Here is a 24,973-nt window from a genome sequence, read left to right on the forward strand (position 1 = left end):
ATTGCCCATCCCTAATTGCCCTTGAGAAGGTGGTGGTGAGCTGCCTTCTTGAACCGCTGCAGTCCATTTGGGATAGGTATACCCACAGTGCTGTTAGGAAGGGAATTCCAGGAGTTTGACCCAGCGACAGTGAAGGAACGGTGATATAGTTCCAAGTCAGGATGGTGTGATTTTTGGAGGGGAACTTGCAGGTGGTGGTGTTCCCATGTATTTGCAGCCCTCGTCCTTCTAGTTTGTAGAGGTTGCGGGTTTGGAAGGTGCTGTCTAAGGAGTTTCGGTGCATTGCTGCAGTGCATCTTGTAGATGGTACACTGCTGCCACTGTGCGTCGGTGGTGGAGGGAGTGAATGTTTGTAGATGGGGTGCCAATCAAGCGGGCTGCTTTGTCCTGGATGGTGTCGAGCTTCTTGAGTGTTGGAGCTGCACCTATCCAGGCAAGTGGAGAGTATTCCATCACACTCCTGACTTATGCCTGGTAGATGGTGGACAGGCTTTGGGGAGTCAGGAGGTGCGTTACTCGCCTCAGGATTCCTAGCCTCTGACCTGCTCTTGTAGCCACCATATTTATGTGGCTAGTCCAGTTCAGTTTCTGGTCAATGGTAGCCCCCAGGATGTTGATAGTGGGGGATTCAGCGATGGTAATGATGTTGAATGTCAAGGGGAGATGGTCATTGCCTGGCACTTGTGTGTCGCGAATGTTACTTGTCACTTATCAGCCCAAGCCTGGATATTGTCCAGGTCTTGCTGCATTTCTACACGGACTGCTTCAGTATCTGAGGAGTCACGGTGCTGAACATTGTGCAATCATCAGCGAACATCCCCACTTCTGACCTTATGATTGAAGGAAGGTCATTGATGAAGCAGCTGAAGATGGTTGGGCCCAGGACACTACCCTGAGGAACTCCTGCAGTGATGTCCTGGAGCTCAGATGATTGACCTCCAACAACCACAACCATCTTCCTTTGCGCTAGGTATGACTCCAGCCAGTGGAGGGTTTTCCCCCTGATTCCCATTGACCTCAGTTTTGCTAGGGCACCTTGATGCCATACTCGGTCAAATGCTGCCTTGATGTCAAGGGCAGTCACTCTCACCTCACCTCTGGAGTTCAGCTCTTTTAAATTGAATGCCCCGGGGTATCATTGTAGCAGCTCATCTCCTACCTGCCCTCCCCTTAAGCAGAAAGCTTAGAGCGAGAACAAACAGAGTTGTTATCTCTGGGTTGTTGCCCGTGCCACGTGCTAGCAAAGCGAGGAATCGGGAGAGAGAGGAGTTGAACACGTGGCTGCAGGGATGGTGTAGGAGGGAGCGTTTTGGTTTCCTGGATAATTGGGGCTCTTTCTGGGGTAGGTGGGACCTCTACAAACAGGATGGTCTTCACCTGAACCAGAGGGGTACCAATATCCTGGGGGGGGAGATTTGCTAGTGCTCTTTGGGGGGATTTAAACTAATTCAGCAGGGGGATGGGAACCTAAATTGTAGTTCCAGTGTACAGGATGTTGAGAGTAGTGAGGTCAGGGATAAGGTTACAAGGACGCAAGAGGGCACTGGCAAGCAAGAACTTGGTTTAAAGTGTGTCTACTTCAACGCCAGGAGCATCCGGAATAAGGTGGGTGAGCTTGCAGCATGGGTTGGTACCTGGGATCTCGATGCTGTGGCCATTTCGGAGACATGGGTAGAGCAGGGACAGGAATGGATGTTGCAGGTTCCGGGATTTAGATGTTTCAGTAAGAACAGAGAAGATGGTAAAAGAGTAGGGGGGGGGGGGTGTGGCATTGTTAATCAAGGACCTCCAAATAGTTCCAGAGATGTAGAGGAAAGGATAGCGAAGATGATTCTCGACAGGAGCGAGAGTAACAGGGTAGTGGTTATGGGAGACTTTAACTTTCCAAATATTGACTGGAAATACTATAGTTTGAGTACTTTAGATGGGTCAGTTTTTGTCCAGTGTGTGCAGGAGGGTTTTCTGACACAGTATGTAGACAGGCCAACCAGGGGCGATGCCACATTGGATTTGGTACTGGGTAATGAACCCGGCCAGGTGTTAGATTTAGATCTAGGTGAGCACTTTGGTGATAGTGATCACAATTCGGTTAGGTTTACCTTGGCGATGGGCAGGGACAGGTATATACCGCAGGGCAAGAATTATAGTTGGGGGAAAGGAAATTATGATGCGATTAGGCAAGATTTAGAATGCGTAGGATGGGGAAGGAAACTGCAGGGGATGGGCACAATCGAAATGTGGAGCTTATTCAAGGAGCAGCTACTGCGTGTCCTTGATAAGAATGTACCTGTCAGGCAGGGAGGAAGTTGTCGAGCGAGGGAGCCGTGGTTTACTGAAGAAGTTGAAGCGCTTGTCAAGAGGAAGAAGGCGGCTTATGTTAGGATGAGACGTGAAGGCTCAGTTCGGGCGCTTGAGAGTTACAAGCTAGCCAGGAAGGATCTAAAGGGAGAGCTAAGAAGAGCAAGGAGAGGACACGAGAAGTCATTGGCGGATAGGATCAGGGAAAACCCTAAGGCTTTCTATAGGTATATCAGGAATAAAAGAATGACTAGAGTTAGATTAGGGCCAATCAAGGATACTGGTGGAAAGTTGTGTGTGGAATCAGAGGAGATAGGGGGAAGCGTTAAATGAATATTTTTCGTCAGTATTTACAGTAGAGAAAGAAAATGTTGTCGAGGAGAATACTGAGATACAGACTACTAGGCTAGATGGGATTGAGGTTCACAAGGAGGAGGTGTTAGCAATTTTGGAAAGTGTGAAAATAGATAAGTCCCCTGGGCCAGATGGGATTTATCCTAGGATTCTCTGGGAAGCCAGGGAGGAGATTGCAGAACCTTTGTCCTTGATCTTTATGTCGTCATTGTCGACAGGAATAGTGCCGGAAGACTGGAGGATAGCAAATGTTGTTCCCTTGTTCAAGAAGGGGAGTAGAGACAGCCCTGGTAATTATAGACCTGTGAGCCTTACTTCGGTTGTGGGTAAAATGTTGGAAAAGGTTATAAGAGACAGGATTTATAATCATCTTGAAAAGAATAAGTTCATTAGCGATAGTCAGCACGGTTTTGTGAAGGGTAGGTCGTGCCTCACAAACCTTATTGAGTTTTTCGAGAAGGTGACCAAACAGGTGGATGAGGGTAAAGCCGTGGATGTGGTGTATATGGATTTCAGTAAGGCGTTTGATAAGGTTCCCCACGGTAGGCTATTGCAGAAAATACGGAAGTATGGGATTGAAGGTGATTTAGTGCTTTGGATCAGAAATTGGCTAGCTGAAAGAAGACAGAGGGTGGTGGTTGATGGCAAATGTTCATCCTGGAGTTTAGTTACTAGTGGTGTACCGCAAGGATCTGTTTTGAGGCCACTGCTGTTTGTCATTTTTATAAATGACCTGGATGAGGGTGTAGAAGGGTGGGTTAGTAAATTTGCGAATGACTCGAAGGTCGGTGGAGTTGTGGATAGTGCTGAAGGATGTTGTAGGGTACAGAGGGACATAGATAGGCTGCAGAGCTGGGCTGAGAGATGGCAAATGGAGTTTAATGCGGAAAAGTGTGAGGTGATTCACTTTGGAAGGAGTAACAGGAATGCAGAGTACTGGGCTAATGGGAAGATTCTTGGTAGTGTAGATGAGCAAAGAGATCTTGGTGTCCAGGTCCATAAATCCCTGAAAGTTGCTACCCAGGTTAATAGGGCTGTTAAGAAGGCATATGGTGTGTTAGCTTTTATTAGTAGGGGGATCGAGTTTCGGAGCCACGAGGTCATGCTGCAGCTGTACAAAACTCTGGTGCGGCTGCACCTGGAGTATTGCGTGCAGTTCTGGTCACCGCATTATAGGAAGGATGTGGAAGCTTTGGAAAGGGTGCAGAGGAGATTTACTAGGATGTTGCCTGGTATGGAGGGAAGGTTTTACGAGGAAAGGCTGAGGGACGAGGTTGTTTTCGTTGGAGAGAAGGAGGAGGAGAGGTGACTTAATAGAGACATATAAGATAATCAGAGGGTTAGATAGGGTGGATAGTGAGAGTCTTTTTCCTCGGATGGTGATGGCAAACACGAGGGGACATAGCTTTAAGTTGAGGGGTGATAGATATAGGACAGATGTCAGAGGTAGTTTCTTTACTCCGAGAGTAGTAGGGGCGTGGAACGCCCTGCCTGCAACAGTAGTAGACTCGCCAACTTTAAGGGCATTTAAGTGGTCATTGGATAGACATATGGATGAAAGTGGAATAGTTTAGGTCAGATGGTTTCACAGGTCGGCGCAACATCGAGGGCCGAAGGGCCTGTACTGCGCTGTAATGTTCTATGTTCTAAATGCAAGACTCACCGCTGAAAACCATGGCAGCCAGGAGCTTCAGCTTCTTGTCAGCTATGTACGGGACAAATACTAACTACCTTTAGTTTATACAAAGTGGACGGCTTGCCTTTATCGTCTTCCTTCTCTTTCTCCCTTGCATTTTACACTCTGTCATCCGCTCGAGAGAATATTTCATGTACCCCCTGGAAAGTCTCTGCGCACCCCAGTTTGAGAACCACTGTTACAGACAGACCTTCAGAAAGAAGTAGGAGATCTTCCAAAATCAGCTGGTGTGGATGCCTTGGCATTGACTGATTTCTGAAAGCATGAACTTCCAAGTGCTGTCTAAATAAGTTGGTGAGCCATCACTACTTTCAAGGACCTTTTGTGAGTTATCTCAGTACATAGGTGGGCTCAAGGTCACAAGATAAATCGGGGGAGGGAGGTTATTCGGCCCACTGTGTCCATGTTGGATCTCCACGGAGCCATCTAGTCAATTCCATTCCCCGCTCGATCCCCGTAGCCCAGCAAGTTTATTTCCTTTTGAAATTATTGTCTTTGCTTCCACCACACTCATGGGCAGCGAGTTCCTGATCATTACCACTCACTGCATTAAAAAAAAGTTCTTCCTCACATTTCCCCAGCATCTCTTGACCAAAATCTTCAACCTGTGTCCCCTAGTCCTTGTATCATCAGTTAATGGGAACAGTTTTTCCTTGTCTAACTTATCTAAGCCTGTTATAATCTTGTACACCTCTATCAAATCTCCCCTCAATCTCTTTCGCTCTAGGGAGAACAACCCCAGATTTTACAACCTAACCTTGTAACTAAAATTCCCCCATCCCTGGAACCATTCTGGTAAATCTTCTCTGCAACCTCTGGAGGCTTATCCATCCAAGGCAAAAAAATTACACTTCCCTCATCATGTTATATACTTACCTTGGATGAAGCTAAAGTTTAAGCCTCTACACTTAACTGAATTAGCCCCATTAAGTAGAAATTTGTCCAGTGGTGCTGTGCTCTGCTAAGGAGCTTTTGGCTTCATATTAAAGCATTGCCTTATTTCCATGTGACTCGAATCTCGATCTATACAAGTCCATAGAGCAGCAGCTATGATCTATCATGTCCCTTCTGGATCCTTTAGCAACCTTCCTTTCATTTAGTTATACTAAGGTTGTGGCGACATTTAATGCTGTCCCCCTTTGAAAATTGATTCCAATTCTTCACGAACGTCTGTAACCTGCTTTCGAGACCGTTGATTCATACAATCTCAAATTATTAGGTTGGGATACTCTTCTGCTTATTTCTCTGATATCAGCTGTGGGTAAGTAAAATCCAGAAGCTGATCAATCATTGCTTTCTAGCATATTAGTAATACTGTTGGACTGCAACCCAAGTTCCTACCAAAAGTCTTGCCACACTGCCGTCCCCCTCTAAATAAAGACATCAGTTCTTTTGATCTCCATTCTCATCATTCAGAATTAATTTGGTGATTCTGCTACATTGATCTATATTTCAAGCTTTTTCCCAGCAATTTTTCCTTGTGTAACTAGCTTGATGATGGTTTCCCTGAGCAGATCAAGTCTTTTTAATGAACTTAGAACATATGAAATAGGATCAGGAGTAGACCATACAGACCCTCAAGCCTCTTCTGCTGCCATTCAATAGAATCATGGCTGATCATCTGCCTCAACTCCATTTCCCCATCTCCCTTTCCCTGCATCCCATGATTTCACTGATGGAACAAAAATCTCTTTCTCAGCCTTGAAAATATCCAATGAGGGAGCATCCGCAACCCTCTGGGGTAGAGAATTCCAAAGATTCAACTTGTACCAGCCCTTATTTTTGTATGAATTATTGTAGCCCTGTTGAACAACTAATCTCAGTTGTAATAGACTGCATGCTAGAGAATACAGAGGCTGCCTAGCACATTTTTCTGTTACATTACCCTATATAGCAGAAAATACTACACCTCTGTCATCATGCAGACTAGAACTAATGATAAAATGATTGTTCCATCTCAGGATTTTTTGACCATTTCTTCACTAAGAATTTGAGAATTTACTTTTAAGTGTATTTTTATAAACACTGGCGCTAATATAAACAGGAAGGCTAGAGGCTGCTGGCATTTGCCAAATGTGTATTAAAGCCAGATATTGACACCATTGCCGCAGAATTGTTAGTAATAATAGGACAGTTTTATCTCAGCCAAGAGTGTCTCAAAAATACACACCGGGGCCTGGATTTTGCTCCTAGCCTCACGTCAGGTTCTGTGGTGTGGGGGGGTGGGGAGGGGTGAGAGGGAAGAGGAAGAGGGAGTGCGGAGAATCGGAGAGGCAGTGACCAGCCACAGAACCCGATGCTGGAATTGCCGAGCCCGACCTTCCTGGCAGCGGGGAGGCTCTGTGTCCCCTCCATCACTCTGCGTCAGGACCTGAATTTGCATATTTAAATTACAGCTTTACATTAATTAAAATGTAACCCACAGCGATCTTGCCTTCAGTTCCCAATCGTCAGCGTGACGTGTGGCACTCGCGCGTCTTCAGTTTCCCATTGAGGGAAAGCTGGCACTACCGAGGTGGAGAAGGGGTCAACTCTGCGTTTATGTTGTGCTGTTTGCAGGACTGGCAGCCTTTTAAAAATGGCACTAGAACCTGCTCCTTCATCAAGTGACCCCGTGAATGGCATCGCCGAGGGTGCCCCCACCACATGATTGTGGGGGGGCGATGCCGTGCATATGCTAAGTCGCTACCGGATGCAAAATGATAGCGCATGGCCCATGCATGGCGGCTGCCATTTTCTTCACTCACCAACGCTCCCGGCGACGGGAAAACAAGATCCAGCCCTGGGAGTGGGGGTGTGGGTGGTAGAATAGATTGTCCCTTCCTGTTGAACTTCACTTGAAGGTAGTTTCAAAGGAAAGAACACAGGAACTGGTTTGATTCGCAGCACATACAAAAGCAAAATAAAAACCGAGGCTGGAATTTAACGACCCCCCAACGTGCAGACGGGCGTGAAATTGAGTGGGATGTTGCGGGGGCTGACCCCGGCGAGGCCCTAAAATCTTACTTGAATTCCGGGGCCGTCCTTCCTGTTGCCTCCGATGGCTGGGTGTAGTTCCAGCAGTGGCTCCTAGTGGTGCAGCTGGGATGAAGAGCTGCTGGCCCGCTGATTGGCTGGCAACTCCATTAGGCGGGACATCCAGCCTCAAGGAGGTGGAAGTCCAACCCAAGACCAATTGAGAGCCTGCGGAGCGAAAAATCCCGGCCTGACTTCCCCGGCCCAGAGGAGGTGGGCTCACCACTGACTTTTCGACTGGTGTGTGAGGCCTGCTGTCCAACATAAAGTTATGGCCAGAGAATGCTGAAAATACTGAGCAGGTCTTCATGTGCAGAGAGAGAAACAGAGTTAACACTTTAGGTCAACAAAGGTCATCGACTTCAGTCACAGCTCTGCTGGCCAGTCCCAGTCAGGGGAGGAATCTGAAACTAACCCCCAATTTGTTGTGCAAACAAAAAAGAAATGGACAAAGTCACTTAGGAAGTCAGGCACCAGACTGTAGTGAGAAGGATTTTAATAATAAACAACCTACAGGGAGGGGAAGCTCTGCACTTGGCTGTGAGAATGCAAAAGAGTCATTCTGCTTGAGTCAAGTAAGCTTGCTCATTGAACTATGCTCGTTCTGTTTATATCGTTATATGAAGATAAGTTTTGCCAATTTGGATTAAGTAAATCTGTTTTTCTGTGTGTTCACCTTACTGTGAAGTAAAGCATCTTAATGGATCAAGCTTCTCCTTACCTAGTGGTCCACCATTGACAAATGCATAAATGCAAGTGTAAAAGACCTGAAGAACTGATCAAAAGAGGGTGCTATTGTTACATTCCTGGATAATCATATTGTGCAAAAGATAATGGGTAGTTTAAAGGACTGACTGATGCTCCCTTAAAGTGATATGAGTGTCTTGCTGGCCAAATAGATATCCATGGCTGACCCATATTTGTAACAATGCACAAGCAGCTAAAAGACTATATCGCACAACCATCCAACTTGCATTGCATTCAAACTGGGTTGCCTGTTGACAGAGTCTATATTTCTTCCAGCTTCTATCAGCAACATCTTCAAGTCTTGTGGTGGTGCATACATACATAGGGTCACTGCTTCCAGTGCTGTATCCACCTGTCACAGGCTGTGACACGATGAGTAGATAATTTGAAGAATGCCACAAAGCCTGTCATTTATATATTGAATCCTTCTGATGTAAGTAATGTCCTTTGAAGATTGCTCAGATTCTTTTTGTGAAAGTCAGACTACATCTCTAAACATGGCATGTGTTTTTTAAAAAAAAAACAGCAACTTGTGTTTAGCACCTTTTAATGTAAATGTTCCAAAGTGCTTCACTGACTGCTGTCCTCAAGATGAATTCACATAAAATATTTCTGTGGGACTCTGCAGGACTAAAGAATAGACTGTTTTGGGCAGCCAGACATTGATGTGACAAGAATGCATTTGGGTCACACTTCCTGATTGACATTTCTAATAAAGATTTACACTAAGTACTGGGAAGTCATGCAAAGCCAAGGATAAAAATCCTATTTCTGTTATCCAAAGGTATTAAGGGTTATGGGGTAACGGTGAATATATGGAGTTAGGTCACAGAGCAACCATGATCTCATTGAATGGCACAACATGCTCTAGGGACAAAATGGCCTACTCCTGTTCCTATGTTCCTACTTTTGTCACAACCCACTCAAACAATGAGATCCATTATAGTCCCAAAGACCGAGGCAGGACTATTATGAATGCAAAGTGATTAGTGGAGTGTTTTTTATATAACTGAAATTTTACTGGTAGGAAACCTTCTGACTCTGCCAAGGGAGTTTCTACTAGATTGGTCTGTCCTTCATGAATATCTTTACAACAAATTTGCACATCTTTACAACCAGTGTCAGCTCTGGCCCGAGTCAGAAGGTTTGTGGATTCGAGCACAAACTCTAGATTGTCACTTAAGTGCAGCACTGAGCAAGGGCGGCATTATCAGAGGTGCTGGCTTTTGGATGAGACCTTAACCAAGGCCCAATCTGCCCTCAGGTGGATGTAAAAGATTCCATGGCATTCGTTGAAGAGCAGGGGATTTTCTCCTGCTGTTTTGGTCAACATTTATCATTTAGTTACCTGCTTATCTGTTTAGTTTTATATAATGACTATACTCTCATATATCTTCTGCACCCAAAAAAATTCCAGTATTGTCAATACTATTTACTCATTATGCCTTAAGCTTAAAAAAAATGAACATAGTCTGATTTCTTTTTCCCCATAACCATATATTGACCTAATTAGACGTTGTCTGTTTTTGCAAACCCTAGGATATTCTGGTTACAATGATTCTAGTTATGATGCCTCAAACTACAGGACAAACTATACAGCTAGAATGACTGAAGACGAACAATTAGAAGCAGCAATACGGACAAGTCTAAATGACTATGGTATGTTGTGTGATGCATATATAATGTCCAGGGGTCAGATTCTTTTCTTAACCTGACTTTTTATATCCTTGTTTTATTCTTTTGAAATTCTTTACTTTCATTAAATACAGCTCTGCAAAGGTATCATGCTCCTGTTGCTATGGTAATCAGCAGCTTGTAGGGGCCCTTGGGCTGATAAGTGGCAAGTAACATTCACGCCACACAAGTGCCAGGCAATGACCAACTCAAATCTAACCATCTCCCCTTAATGTTCAATGGCATTACCATTGCTAAATCCCCCACTATCAACATCCTGGGGGTTACCGTTGACCAGAAGCTGAACTGGACCAGCCACAAAAATGCTGTGGCTACAAGAGCAGTTCAGAGGCTGGGAATTCTGCCGCATATAACTCACCTCTGTCCACCATCTACAAGGCATGAGTCAGGAGTGTGATGGAATACTCTCCACTTGCCTGGATGAGTGCAGCTCCAACAACACTCAAAACTCAACACCATCCAAGCAAGTGGAGATTGATTGGCACCCATCCACCACCTTCAACATTCACTCCCTCCACCACGGATGTACAGTGGCAGCAGTGTGTACAATTAACACGATGCACTGCAGCAACTCACCAAGGTTCTTTCTACATCACCATCCAAACCCTCAACCTCTGCCACCTAGTAGGACAAGGGCAGCAGATGCATGGGAACACCACCACCTGCAAATTTCCCTTCAAGCCACACACCATCCTGACTTGGAACTATATCGCTGTTCCTTCACTGTCGCTGGGTCAAAATCCTGGAACTCCCTTCCTAACAGCACTGTGGGTGTAACTACACCCCAAGGACTGCAGCAGTTCAAGAAGGGAGCTCACCACCACCTCAAGGGCAGTTAGGGATAGGCAATAAATGCTGGCCTAGCCAGCGACACCCATATCCCACAAATGAATAGAAAAAAAAGCATCTGCAATCACCGTACTAACTTTAATGTAATGCTCTGCATTTGTTTTTGTAATAGGTAATCTATAAGAAAACTTAATACATTTGGATCTAGTACATCAAACATGGAATACAAATTGGCTGAAATACTGGAGACTTTTATTTAATTCCCCTAACCTTAGAATAATGTTCCTTCAGGCCCAATGGAGAAAATGTTCCATTTTCTTTGTAATTGATGGTGAGACTGTTGATGGTATTTTTAAAAAATATTTTTCTCTGTAGTGATCAGTTGTTCATTATACACATTTACTCTGCAGATAATCTGATAGGTTTCTGCATCTGTGGTGTACAATACCTAAAGCTGGTGCAAAAGTTATATTGTTTTGGGAGGGCTGCTATCAAATAAATTAACAGGATTGTTTCAGAATTTAATGGCATTATGAACATCTTCAGCCTTATCAGAAGCATTTATAGTATTGTAAATGGGGATAGTATATTCTGTCCATTCACTGAAAACTGGGTACCAGACCAAATCCATAAAAGTACAAGGCAATACATGACTAGTGTGTGTTTCTACAATAGTGTTTTCTGTTGTCACCACAAATTTAAGAAACTGCAGAGAGTCATGCCTTTAAATGTATTTTGTTTAAAACACATTCTCTGGTGCAATTGAAAAAATATCTGCTTCAACATTATAACATTTAACTGGTAGAATTGCAGTAAAAGATATTAAACAAAAACAAGCTCATTATAATTTTTTCTTTGATCCTCTCTGCATTGGGCCAATTCAATACTGCTAGGTACCATCTGTGTACTTCTGAGGTACCGGAGCTTTTGCTTAAATATTCTAGAATTGGATGGAAGGGGGAGATGGTTAAAACACCAACAGATTTTATTTGATGCTGCAGTCTACTGATCTTTACTACATACAGCAGTGTTTCAGTGTGAGCTGCAGAGGAATTCTGTATCCACGCTCATGCTTTTGCATGTTTTCTTTTGAGTTCATTTGCTTATCAAGGCAAGGGACATCAGTGCTGCCATTGGACCCACACTTTTTAAAATCTAGCCCCAGCATCAAACATTCCCAATCAGCATGAGTTAGAGGTAAAGCTCTTGACAGTTCCAACAATGTGCTTTGCTCCATTCTGTCTTTGGTTTAGCCCTTCCAATTTTTTCCAAAGGCTGTCCTCATGCCTGCTTTAAGGGAGATTCCCAATGTTACGACCAAGGTGGGAGGAGTGCATTGTTAATTCAGTCCCACTTCTCCACAGGTCACAGCATATCAATTAAATTTTCCCACTTACTGAAAACCAGCCAACTCCATACTCTTTGTCCCCCAGAATAAAGCACACCAACCATATTTCTTTAATCAACAACATCAACTATTTATTAATAAACCAATAATTGGTCTTAACCAATAATGAGATAAATGTATATACAAAAAACTCCTTATTTCGCAAGCCCTCATGCACACACACAAATTTAAAAAACTGGGGAAAAAGGATTTTTTTAGTTTGCAGCTGTTGGGAATAGAAGGAATAATAAAATAACTTGGGTTGTCACGCACTGGTAGGAAGTTTTTCAGTTTGGTGAGGTGTCCCAGAGTCAAATAGTCAGATGCCACTCAAAGTCTGTCCAGGTAAGGTTGATGAACAGTCTGATGGGTAGGCGTTCAAGGCAATTTGACTGCAGCAGGCTTCACATAGGGCTTTCAGCAGGGGTGTAGCAACAGGTCTGCTTAGGTCTGACAGAAGTATAGCAGTAGAAGCTTTCTACAGATTTCAGGATTTCTTAATACACTGGAGACAACAGGAACCACACTTGATGCAGGGATTCTTCAGAGATAGGAGGCAATAGGAATCTGCTATCTCTGACATACAGGGGTTTCTTCTCAAGGATGCAGGCTTCTTTTACAGAGAGGTAACACTTTTTCTGGGTCTTCCTCTAATCTCCAGGCAGGTCAGAGCCACATTTCAAAACCTGCTCTTTGTCTAACTCAGTTTTTTTTTTAGAGGGTTCAAAGGTCTGAGGAGTTCAAACCCCTTGTTGGTTTTGTTGAAATTGCTTGCTTTCCTGTCCTTGTATACAATTTCAGTTTCCTTTCAAACTACTTATAAAATTCAGCTTTTGTTTTGAACTTCCTTTTCAAAACATTGCTAAACTTTCAGCTATTTGCAGGTGTCAATGTCCACTGAAAAATCCATTTTCAGTTTTTTAAAACACAGAATTCTACGTTTTTAAAACAAAAATAAAACCCTTTAGTACCAATTGCATCTAAAATATGGTTGAGTTTAGTTTTCAAATAAGAACTTGCAGAGAAACAGAGAAAATAGGAGCAGGAGTAGGCCATTGGGCGCTTCGAGCCTGCTCCGCCATTCATTATGATCATGGCTGATCATCCAACTCAGTAACCTGTTCCTGCTTTCTCTCCATACCCTTTGGTCCCTTTAGACCCAAGAGCTATATCTAACTCCTTCTTGAAAACATACAATGTTTTGGCTTCAACTGCTTTCTGTGGTAGCGAATTCCACAGGCACACCACTCTCTGGGTGAAGAAATTTCTCCTCATCTCCGTCCTGAAAGGTTTACCCTGTATCCTTAGACTATGACCCCTGGTTCTGGACTCCCCCACCATCGGGAACATCCTTCCTGCATCTACCCTGTCAAGTCTTGTTAGAATTTTATAGGTTTCTATGAGATCCCCCGTCACTCTTCTGAACTCCAGCGAATATAATCCTAACCGACTCAATCTCTCCTCACACGTCAGTCCCGCCATCCCAGGAATCAGTCTGGTAAACCTTCGCTGCACTCCCTCTATAGCAAGAACATCCTTCCTCAGCTAAGGAGAACAAAACTGCACACACTATTCCAGGTGTGGCCTCACCAAGGCCCTATATAATTGCAGCAGACATTTCTGCTTCTGTACTCTCATCCTCTGGCTATGAAGGCCTTTTTTACCGCCTGTTGCACCTGCATACTTACCTTCAGCGACTGGTGTACAAGAACGCCCAGTTCTCGCTGCATATTCCCCTCTCTCAGTTTATAGCCGTTCAGATAATCTGCCTTCCTTTGCTACCAAAGTGGATAACCTCACATTTATGCACATTATACTGCATCTGCCATGCAATTGCCCACTCACTCAACTTGTCCAAATCTCCCTGAAGCCTCTTTGCATCCTCCTCACAACTCACCCTCCCATCCAGTTTTGTGTCATCTGCAAATTTGGAGATATTGCATTTAGTTCCCTCATCTAAATCATTAATGTATATTGTGAATAGCTGCGGTCCTCGCACCGATCCTGCAATACCCCACTAGTCACTGCCTGCCATTCGGAAAAAGACCCATTTATCCCTACTCTTCCTGTCAGACAACCAGTTTTCTATCCATCGCAATACACTACCTCCAATCCCATGCGCTTTAATTTTACACGCTAATCTCTTATGTGGGACTTTGTCAAAAGCCTTCTGAAAGTCCAAATAAACCACATCCACTGGCTCCCCCTCATGAACTCTACTAGTTACATCCTTTGAAGAATTCTAGTAGATTTGTCAAGCACGATTTCCCTTTCGTAAATCCATGTTGACTCTGGCCGATTCTACCACTGTTCTCTAAGTGCTCTGCTGTAAAGTCTTTGATAATGGACTCTAGAATTTTCCCCACTACTGACGTCAGGCTGACTGGTCTATAATTCCATGCTTTCTCACTACCTCCCTTTTTAAATAGTGGGGGTACATGAGCTACCCTCCAATCTGTAGGAAGTGTTCCAGAGTCTATAGAATCTTGGAAGAGGATCACCAATGCATCCACTATTTCTAGGGCCATTTCCTTAAGTACTCTGGGATGCAGACCATCAGGCCCTTCTTTAATGTCTGATTCAATTTTGCCTCTCTTTGCTGTTAAAGCAAAAAGGTAATACTTTGTCCTAAGCACTTTATAAACTTACACTGCCAATTATAAATAATTCATAATGTGCATTTGCAAGTTGAAGAAATTGTAACTCCGTTACTGGTTTGCAACAATGTTCCTCTACTCCCTTTGTATATATGTATTTATATAGTACACTCTGAATTACAATTATTTCTCTGTGATTCACAGAAAACTTAGAATTTTCACTTGAATATTCCCCACCCCCCAGTAGTGAATGTGGTTTGACAAGTGCATGTGTCAGCACAATTTAGTTCTGGAAGCCCTTCAAATGCCTTTGTTTACTATTAGTGAATTTATTTACCTGTTTTGCCAAAGAGAAACCGAATTGCTGTACTGTTTTAAATTATTAAAGACCATCCTGCTTCTTTCTTCACTGGAGAGTTCCTTTTTGATGTATTTCACTCAGGAGCTACAGCATAGAAAAAGAAACATTTGTGTCTGAGTTGTGTCTCAAAGTTGTGCCAAATAAATGAGTAAATAAGTTTCTTCCCTGTACTGTTTTCTACATTCCTCCCACAAGCCCTGGACCTCTATCAGTGCAACCTTTCTCAGTCTTTCAAGTAGGGATCCACATTTCCACGTTGGGATTTTGCCTTGCTTATTTTCCACTGTTCATCCTTGGGGAGAGCCACTGCCCTGCACCACTCTGTCTGTCTTGCTTTTTAGTCGGGCAACATCTCACTGGGCTCTGAACTAATCTTTTGGAAACACAGGTACTTGTTTCAGCAGAGTAATACTGAAGAGTGCTTATGGTTACAGTTGAATAGCACAGTTTCTCTCAGTTTTCACTCTCCTTGTTTTCTAAATATTTGCTTTGTATTTCAAGTGGTCCCCCAGAGTTGTAATGACTTAATTAGTTCCAGTGAATGTTATGGAAATGTAAACCTGCATATTGCTTCTTTCGAAGTTTGCAGACAATTAATGCAGCAGAGGACTAATACAGTGATGTGGGGAGTGACCTGCACAGGGGACTTGCTGGTGACTGCATGGAAAAGAGGAACTGAATGGAAGATGAGCAAGAATAAGGGACTATAATCAACAGGGTACTAATTTAATTAGGAACAGAAATATCTTAAATATTTAGAGAAAAAGTGAAACCGTGTAGAACTCTGTTTAATCTGGCAGAGAGGGTGCAGAAAACCTTGACAAGAATGACCTCCTCCAAGGATGAGGAACTTCAGTTACGTGGATAGATTGGAGAAGCTGGTGCTGTTCTTCTTGGAGAAAAGATTAAGAGGAGATTTGATAGAGGTGCTCAAAATCATGAGGGGTCTGAACAGAGTAGATAGGGAGAAACTGTTCCCATTGGCAGAAGGGTTGAGAACCAGAGGACACCAATTAAAGGTGATTGGCAAAAGAAGAAATGGAAACATGAGGAAAAACATTTTTACACAGTGAGTGGTTAGGATCTGGAGTGCACTGCCTGAGAGTGTGGTGGAGGCAGATTCAATCGAGACATTCAAAAGAGAATTGGATAATTATCTGAAGAAAAAAATTTGCAGAGCTACAGGAAAAAAGCGGGGGAGTAGGACTAGGTGAGTTGCTCTTGTAGAGAGCTGGCACAAACACGATGGGTCAAATGGCGGCCTCCTGTGCTGTAACCATTCTATGATTCTGTTAGTAATTTTATATTTTTCCTCAAGTATTTCTGCATTTTTAAACTCTTCCATGTCATGTGTTGCACACCCCTGGAAGGATTGTGATGGTGGGAGGGGAGAGGAAGAGGAGGGTTGGAGGACTTTTGGAAATGAGGCAGGCTATCAGTTTGGGGACTCTGCCCATTTATTCCTTGAGTAAGGCAACCTTTTACATGTGAATTAAATTAGATGTTCCTCTGGTGTCATTGTGTATTCAATTTATATGACCATTTGTGAGAATTTTAATTTTAAATAAGTCGATTTGAACTACTTCATTTTATGTCATGTGAACACCATTTCTTTGCATATACTAACTGATGCCTTCTTGGAAATTTTGGTTACATGGCTATATTTGACATTAGCTGATACTGAGATTCATTCATAAACATGAATAGTTAGGAAGCTAAGTTTCCTTGAAAGCTTGATTTGGAAATGCAGTTTATTAAATGCACTGATGTGATTCAGCAGAAAAGGGTTTAGCAATGTTAATTCCCTGGTCCATGATATATTAGGAAGGTTACATTCAGGAAGAGAAAAATCAAATTCATAACTGGATGCGCAGTATAATTGCATCTCCATGTTAATAGCACTTACCTATTTCATAAACAGGGAGGTGATTATCCGAACATTGTTTGCTATATCAACCACTCGAGGGATAGAATTGAAAAATAGGGAAGTTGGGCTAAACTCATATTGAATCTTGGTTAGATCATACTTGGTGTACTGTGTATAATTCTAGTCACCATATTATAAAAAGGATTATAGAGGCACTGGAAAAGGTGCAAGAAAGATTTACAAGGGTGTTACAGAAATGCAAGGTTATGCCTATCAGGAAAGTATGAAACAGGCTGGGTCTCTTTTTTTTTTCTCTTGAAAAAAGACTGAGAGGTGACCTAATATTTCTAAAGTTATGAAAGGTTTTGATAGAGTAGATGCAGAGTGTTTCCGCTTGTGGGAAAGAACAAAACTAGAGGCTGCTCAATATAAGATATTCAAGTAATCAAATAGAGAATATGTCCTGATCCTGTCTTTTTTTTTTCCCTCCGGGAAATATATGGTGTGTCTTTAAGACAGCAAAGGATCAATACTGTTTTAAGAACAAGCAGGCCTCAGGAGTTACCAAGGAGGTGCATTTTGGTTGCCGTTGGAACCAACCAGCTTCAAAGGGTGCATCCTGGTTGCCTTGGATACAGCCACTCGGACTGAGCATCGAGAAATATATTTGTTACAATTTAATTTTGAACTGGTTTATAGTGGAAAAACAGACTCTTCTAATGGAGGACATAGACACACAGCTGTGTGTTAGCACCTGAAAGGAGATCTCTGACCATTTTAAACTGAAGGAAGGGAAGTTAGACTGTGACAATCTTTTATCCCTCAAAAATTCTAAAGCCAAATTGATTCCTTAAAAAGTGTTTGCAAGTTGTTAATTGTAGAAATTCATCACTGGAGAAGGAAAGCAACAATTTCAATTTTGGGATTAGACAATGGACTGTTCTACTTTTGAAGAACCTTTTTTTTTTTTGCCCCCACCCCATTGGACGGCTGTGAGGACTTTAAGCAACCTTGGACTGTTCCACATCCAGCAGGAGCGTAAATCTGCAAGGACTCTAATTTTTTCTATTTTAAATGTTGTTTATATCTTGGTAGTGTTTAAGAATTTAGTTTTTCTAATTAAACAGTTAATTTATTGACTTAAAGACGCCTGGTTTGGTTAGCCTCATTCGGGGGTTCACATGGTACAATTTGGCTGGGTCTTTAATTTGGAAAGTTTAAAATGATATGTTGGGCGATCTGTGGAGGGATGGAATTGAATTAACAGTGCGTTTTCCCCCACCAAATCAGAATCGTATATTTTGATTGGGACCTTTTTGACTGGAGCAGTCGGTCAAAACAAATAGAAGAAACTTCTTTGCTCAGAGAATAGTGAGAATGTTGAAGCGATTGGTATAATTGCATTTAAGGGTAAGTTAGATAAGCATATGATGGGGAAGGAAATAGAGGGCTATACTAATGAAATTGGATGAAGAAGGATGGGAGGAGGCTTGAGTAGAGCAGAAATGCCAGCATGGACTTATTGGGCCGAATGGCCTGTTTCTGTGCTTTGTCTTCTATGTGAACCATTAGTAGAACAATGTTCATTTCATAAAAACACCTCTAGCTCTTAACTGATTACCTCCTTGTTATCAATTTTTTTTCAATTCATTCTTGGCCCATCCCTGGTACAACATTGCTAAGGAATTCCGTAGGGCAGTTAAGCCAATGATGTTGGTGTAGGTTTGGAGTCGCATATAGGCCAGACCAGGCCAAGATGACAGACTTCCTTCCCTAAATGACGGAGTGTGAACTAGTTGGGTTTTTACGACAATCATGGCCACCAATCTTTCCAGTTCAAACTGAATTAAAATTTCACAAATATTTATAGTGGGTTTTGAGTTCATGTTCTAGATTATCAACTTTTTATTAGTATTTCATTAACAAACATTTGCAAGTCTAGTTCATTTAATTTCAAAAGGGATTCCCATCAGGGCCCCAGCAAATATCAGGAATTGTGCATGTGAAAATGCTGCTCTGCTAGGAACCTCTAAGCACAAAGTTGCAAGGTGCCTTGAAATAGGGAAACTCTTGGCTCTTCAGGTACCTCCCATACTTATAGTTAGTACATAAATGTATGCACTATAATTATTCATTAGCTCCTATAACTGTTGGTTCTCTCTCTTTGTCTAAATTGGTCTTCTCCAGTTCTTATCTCCCTCTGAAGTTGGAGTTTTGCCACCTTTTGCTGAGTCAACATTTACTCTTCTGCCCATCATTCCATCCCCCTTCTTCATGGGTCAGCTTTTCTTTCCCCTATCATTCAGTATTCTTCACTCATCCTCATTGTAATAAAAATGAACTATTTTTGCTGCAAACTGCAGCTACAGGCTCCCAGTCCCTTTCCATTCTGTATGTAGTGCAAGCGCAGTATATGTATTCTGCTGGAAGACCTCACCCCCACCCCTCCTCCCATCATCCTTATTCTATCCTACAGCTATTAGTCCAATACTTTAACCATTACTCTAACCATCCATTTTTGCACAAGGTACCATGATCAGTCTGTCCTTTTGACTTGTTTCACTTCTGACTGAATTCAGTTTAAATGCCAGACTTTTATGACATGAGTATCCAAAAAAATATTCCTGTTCCATAGCAGTTCTGATCATTGCAAGATAACAACTAGTCTTGCAGAATCTAGGGCAGTACAGAGCATAGTCAATCATCAGCTTAGTGATGCAGCCAGCCATTAGAGACTCAGTTATTTTTCTGCTTGCTTCTGTTAATATCTTGGCTTTTTCCAGCAACAGTTCTCTCACTTTTTAGAATAAAATATCACGCTTCATATTGGAATAGCTGAGGTTGTACATTGCAGCATGGATCTTGGTACACTGCTTTCCTGTATTTATTTGTTGGCCATCCAACCATTCGTAACAGCTTCATCTGTCTGTCTTGCTATTTCATGCCGTTGCAAACTAATACTTTGTGCACTCGTCAAATTGTCATGACGAGAGCCATGACATCAATGGAAGGTGTCTTCATGATAGCTTATTTGGGGGTTGCTTTGAGATAATGGCCAGAATTTGCTGGGAAAATAATGGAAGTTTGATATGAATGAAGTTTGATATGAATGCAGTTTGTGGCGAGGAAGAGATACCCTTTGGTGCGAATTACAGCAAATTGTTGAACAATTTGTGACACTCCGCCATTGGCCTCGTGAAAACAGGAGCTCGCCATCAACCACCCAGTGAGTTTCAAGAAATTGTTGCATTTATGCAGTAAATATGAATTAAGCTCAGTACAGAATGTTGGGGCTGTTACGTATAGACCCTTTTTAATGGCAGGATTTGTGTTCTTGCAATGTCACTCAACCTCCCTGGACCAGAAAGGAAACGATTGAAACTGGGGAGTCTTACTCCTACAGGTAATACATTTTTCTTGAGATTTCTAAAATGTAATTTTTTTCCACTTTCTCTCTTTCTGCTCTTGCGCTCGCTTTCAATCCAATCTTTCTTTCCATCTCAGTTTGTCCGCTGCGGCTCAGTTGGTAGCGCACTCACTTTTGAGTCTACTCCAGGACATGAGATGTTAAACCGAGGCTCCGTCTGCCTTATCAGGTGGATGTAAAAGATCTCCTGACACTATTTCAAAGAAGAGCAGATGAGTAATTCCTGGTGTCCTGTCCAATATTTAACCCTCAATCAACATCACAAAAACAGATTCTGAACATTATCACAATGCTGCTTTGGGAGCTTGCTGTTTCCTACATCACAACAGTGATAACACTTCAAAAGTGTACAGGGCAGAATTTCAGAATTTGCAGATGACCCAAAACTTGGAAGTATAGTGAACTATGAAGAGGATAATGATCGACTTCAAGAGGACAAAGGCTGGTACAGAGCATGGCTACCCGACCCGAGCCCGACGGGACCCGACGACGTGTCGGGTTCGGGTTGGGTCGCTCTTCAGAGTCCGGCATTTGGGGTCGGGTCGGACACAGTGACAGCCAGGACATCAAGGCGGGAAACACTCCGCGCTAGTCTGCAGCAAGCGATTCCATCCTAGGTAGAGCACAACCTGTTTTTAATATAATCAACTTTATTCCGGAGGTCGGCTCGGACGCGGGAAAAAATGAAAGGACTCTGGCCGTGTCGGGCTCGGGCCGGGTTTCATTTGCAGACCTGAGCAGGCCTTTAGGCTGGTGGAATGGCTTAGACGTGGCAGATGAAATTTAATGCAGAGAAGTGTGCAGTGATACATTTTGGTATGAAAAATTAGCAGACGCCATATAAACTAAAGGGTACAATTCTAAAGAGGGTGCAGGAACTGAGAGACTTTTTTTTTATTCATTCATGGAATGTGGGTGTCACTGGCTAGGCCAGCTTTTGTTGCCAATCCCTAATTGCCCTTGAGAAGGTGGTGGTGAGCTGCCTGCTTGAACCGCTGCAGTCCTTGGGTTGTAGGTACACCCACAGTGCTGTTAGGAAGGGGATGGGGATATATGTGCTGAAATCATTGAAGGTGGTAGGGCAGGTTGAGACAGTGGAAAAAGGCATTTGGCATCCTGGGCTTTATAAATCCAGGACTAGAGTACAATGCACGCTATCACGAGCCTTTATAAAACACTGGTTGAGCCTCAAATGGAGCAATAGGAACATAGGAACAGGAGTAGATCATTCAGCCTGTCGAGCCTGCTCTGCCATTCACTTCGATCATGGCTGATCATCCAGAACAAAGAACGAACAAAGAGCAGTACAGCACAGGAACAGGTCATTCGGCCCTCCAAGCCTGCGCCAGTCTTGATGCCTGCATAAACTAAAACCTTCTGCACTTCCGGGGACCGTATCCCTCTACTCCCATCCTATTCATGTATTTGTCTAGATGCCTCTTAAACGTCATTATCGTACCTGCTTCCACCACCTCCCCTGGCAGCAAGTTCCAGGCAGTCACCACCCTCTGTGTAAAGAACTTGCCTCGCACATCCCCTCTAAACTTTGCCCCTCTCATCTTTAAACCTATGTCCCCTAGTAACTGACTCTTCCATCCTGGGAAAAAGCTTCTGATTATCCACTCTGTCCATGCCGCTCATAACTTTGTAAACCTCTATCATGTCGCCCCTCCACCGCCGTCGTTTCAGTGAAAACAATCTGCGTTTATCCAACCTCTCCTCATAGCTAATGCCCTCCAGACCAGGCAACATCCTGGTAAAGCTTTTCTGTACCCTCTCCAAAGCCTCCACGTCCTTCTGGTAGTATAGCGACCAGAATTGCACACAATATTCTAAGTGTGGCCTAACTAAAGTTCTGTACAACTGCAGCATGACTTGCCAATTTTTATACTCTATGCCCTGACCAATGAAGGCAAGCATGCCTTCTTGACCACCTTATCCACCTGCGTTGCCACTTTGTGACCTGTGGACCTGTACGCCTAGATCTCTCTGCCTGTCAATACTCCTAAGGGTTCTGCCATTTACTGTATACTTCCCACCTGCATTAGACCTTCCAAAATGCATTACCTCACATTTGTCCGGATTAAACTCCATCTGCCATTTCTCCGCCCAAGTCTCCAACCAATCTATATCCTGCTGTATCCTCTGACAATCCTAATCATTATCTGCAACTCCAACAACCTTTGTGTCGTCCGCAAACTTACTAATCAGACCAGCTACATTTTCCTCCAAACCATTTATATATACTACAAAGAGCAAAGGTCCCAGCACTGATCCCTGCGGAACACCACTAGCCACATCCCTCCATTCAGAAAAGCACCCTTCCTCTGCTACCCTCTGTCTTCTATGACTGAGCCAGTTCTGTATCCATCTTGCCAGCTCACCTCTGATCCTGTGTGACTTCACCTTTTGTACCAGTCTGCCATGAGGGACCTTGTCAAAGGCTTTACTGAAATCCATATAGACAACATCCACTGCCCTTCCTTCATCAATCACCTTTGTCAATCTACCTCAATGCCACTTTCCCACACTATGTCTATATCCCTTGATGTCATTTGTCTCCAGAAATCTATTCATTTCAGTCTTGAACATGCTCAGTGATAGAGCTTCCACAGCCTTCTGGGGTAGAGAATTCCAAAGATTCACCACCCTCTGAGTGAAGAAATTCCTCCTTGTCTCAGTCTTAAATGGCATACCCCTTATTCTGAGATTATGTCTCCTGGTTCTAGACTTACCAGACAGGGGAAACATCCTATCTACATCCACCCTGTCACGCCCTGTAAGAATTTGGTAACTTTCAATGAGATCATACGAACACTCAAGTTAGGAGCAGGGGTAGACCACTCAGCCCTTCGACCCTGCTCTGCCATTCAATAAGTTCATGGTTGAACTGATTACTCCACATTTCCACCTACCCCCGATAACCTTCTGCCCCCTTGCTTATTAAGAATCTATCTACCTCTACCTTAAAAATATTCAAAGACTCTGCTTCCACCACCTTTTTGAGGAAGAGAATTCCAAAGACTCGCGACCCTCAGAGAAAAAAATTCTCCTCATCTCTGTCTTAAATGGGCGACCCCTTATTTTTAAACAAAGGCCCATAGTTCTAGATTCTCCCACAAGGGGAAACATCCTTTCCACATCCACCCTGTTAGGACCTCTCAGGATCTTATGTTTCAATCAAGTCGCCTCTGACTCTGCTAAATTCCAGCAGATACAAGCCGAGCTTGTCCAATCTTTCCTCGTAAGACAGTCCGCCCATTCCAGGTGTTAGTCTAGTAAACCTTCTCTGCACTGCCTCCAATGCATTTACATGCTTCCTTAAATAAGCAGACCAGTACTGTACACAGTACTCCAGATGTGGTCTCACCACATTTGGGCGGCACAGTGGCGCAGTGGTTAGCACCACAGCCTCACAGCTCCAGCGACCCGGGTTCAATTCTGGGTACTGCCTGTGTGGAGTTTGCAAGTTCTCCCTGTGTCGGCGTGGGTTTCCTCCGGGTGCTCCGGTTTCCTCCCACATGCCAAAGACTTGCAGGTTGATAGGTAAATTGGCCATTATAAATTGCCCCTAGTATAGGTAGGGGAATATAGGGGACAGGTGGGGATGTGGTCGGAATATGGGATTAGTGTAGGATTAGTATAAATGGGTGGTTAATGGTCGGCACAGACTCGGTGGGCTGAAGGGCCTGTTTCAGTGCTGTATCTCTAAATCTAAATCAAAAAAATCAAATCAAATCAATGCCCTGTACAGCTGAAGCATAACCTCCACACTTTTGTATTCAGTTCCCCTCGTGATAAATGATAACATTCTATTAGCGTTCCGAATTACATGCTGTACCTGCATACTAACCTTTTGCAATTCATGCACTAGGACACCCAGATCCCTCTGCATCTCAGAGCTCTGCAATCTCTCACCATTTAGATGATAATATGCTTTTTTATTCCTGCCAAAATGGACAATTTCCCACTTTCCCACATTATACTCTATTTGCCAGGTCTTTGCCCACTCACTTAACCTATCTATATCCCTTTATAGCCCCCTTATGTCCTCTTCACAAGTTACTTTCCTACCTATCTTTGTGTCATCAAATTTAGCAACCATACCTTTGGTCCCTTCATCTGAATCATTTTATATAAATTGTAAAAAATTGAGGCCCCAGCACAGATCCCTGCGGCACACCATTCGTTACATCTTGCCAACCAGAAAATGGCCCATTTATGCCTGCTCTCTGTTTCCTGTTAGCTAGCCAATCTTCTATCTATGCCAATATGTTACCCCCTACACCATGAGATTTTATTTTCTGCAATAATCTTTGACGTGGCACCTTGTTAAATGCCTTCTGGAAATCTAAGTATAATACATCCACCAGTTCCCCTTTATCCATAGCACATGTAACTCCCTCCAAGAATTCCAATAAATTGGTTAAACGTGATTTCCATTTCACAAAACCATGTTGACTCTGCCTGATTACCTTGAATTTTTCTAAATGCCATGCTATAACGTCTTTAATAATAGCTTCTAACATTTTCCCTAAGACAGATGTTAAGCTAACTGGCCTGTAGTTTCCTGCTTTCTGCATCCCTCCCTTTTTGAATAAAGGAGTTACATTCACTATTTTACAATCTAATGGAACCTACCCCGAATCTAGGGAATTTTGGAAACTTAAAACTAACGCATCAACTATCTCGCTAGCCACTTCTTTTAACACCCTAGGGTGAAGTCTTTCCGGACCCGGG

The 24,973-nt window shown here is 43.2% G+C and overlaps 1 protein-coding gene across 7 annotated transcripts in view; it reads left to right on the forward strand.

The window, feature by feature from the left end:
- The window catches only part of rhbdd1 (rhomboid domain containing 1), a 145,719-nt gene that overhangs the window by 45,378 nt on the left and 75,368 nt on the right, over nucleotides 1-24,973 (forward strand). For all 7 annotated transcript variants that reach the window (XR_010975991.1, XM_068042497.1, XM_068042495.1 and 4 more), the window contains exon 6: nucleotides 9,650-9,769. Coding sequence is in view for 6 of the 7 variants with exons in the window: in XM_068042497.1 (XP_067898598.1) it covers nucleotides 9,650-9,769 (120 nt within the window). In the remaining variant the exon portion in view is untranslated. The remainder of the gene's footprint in view (nucleotides 1-9,649; nucleotides 9,770-24,973) is intronic.

This window comes from Heterodontus francisci, chromosome 11 (genome assembly GCF_036365525.1).
Source record: "Heterodontus francisci isolate sHetFra1 chromosome 11, sHetFra1.hap1, whole genome shotgun sequence".
Taxonomy (NCBI): Eukaryota; Metazoa; Chordata; class Chondrichthyes; order Heterodontiformes; family Heterodontidae; genus Heterodontus; species Heterodontus francisci.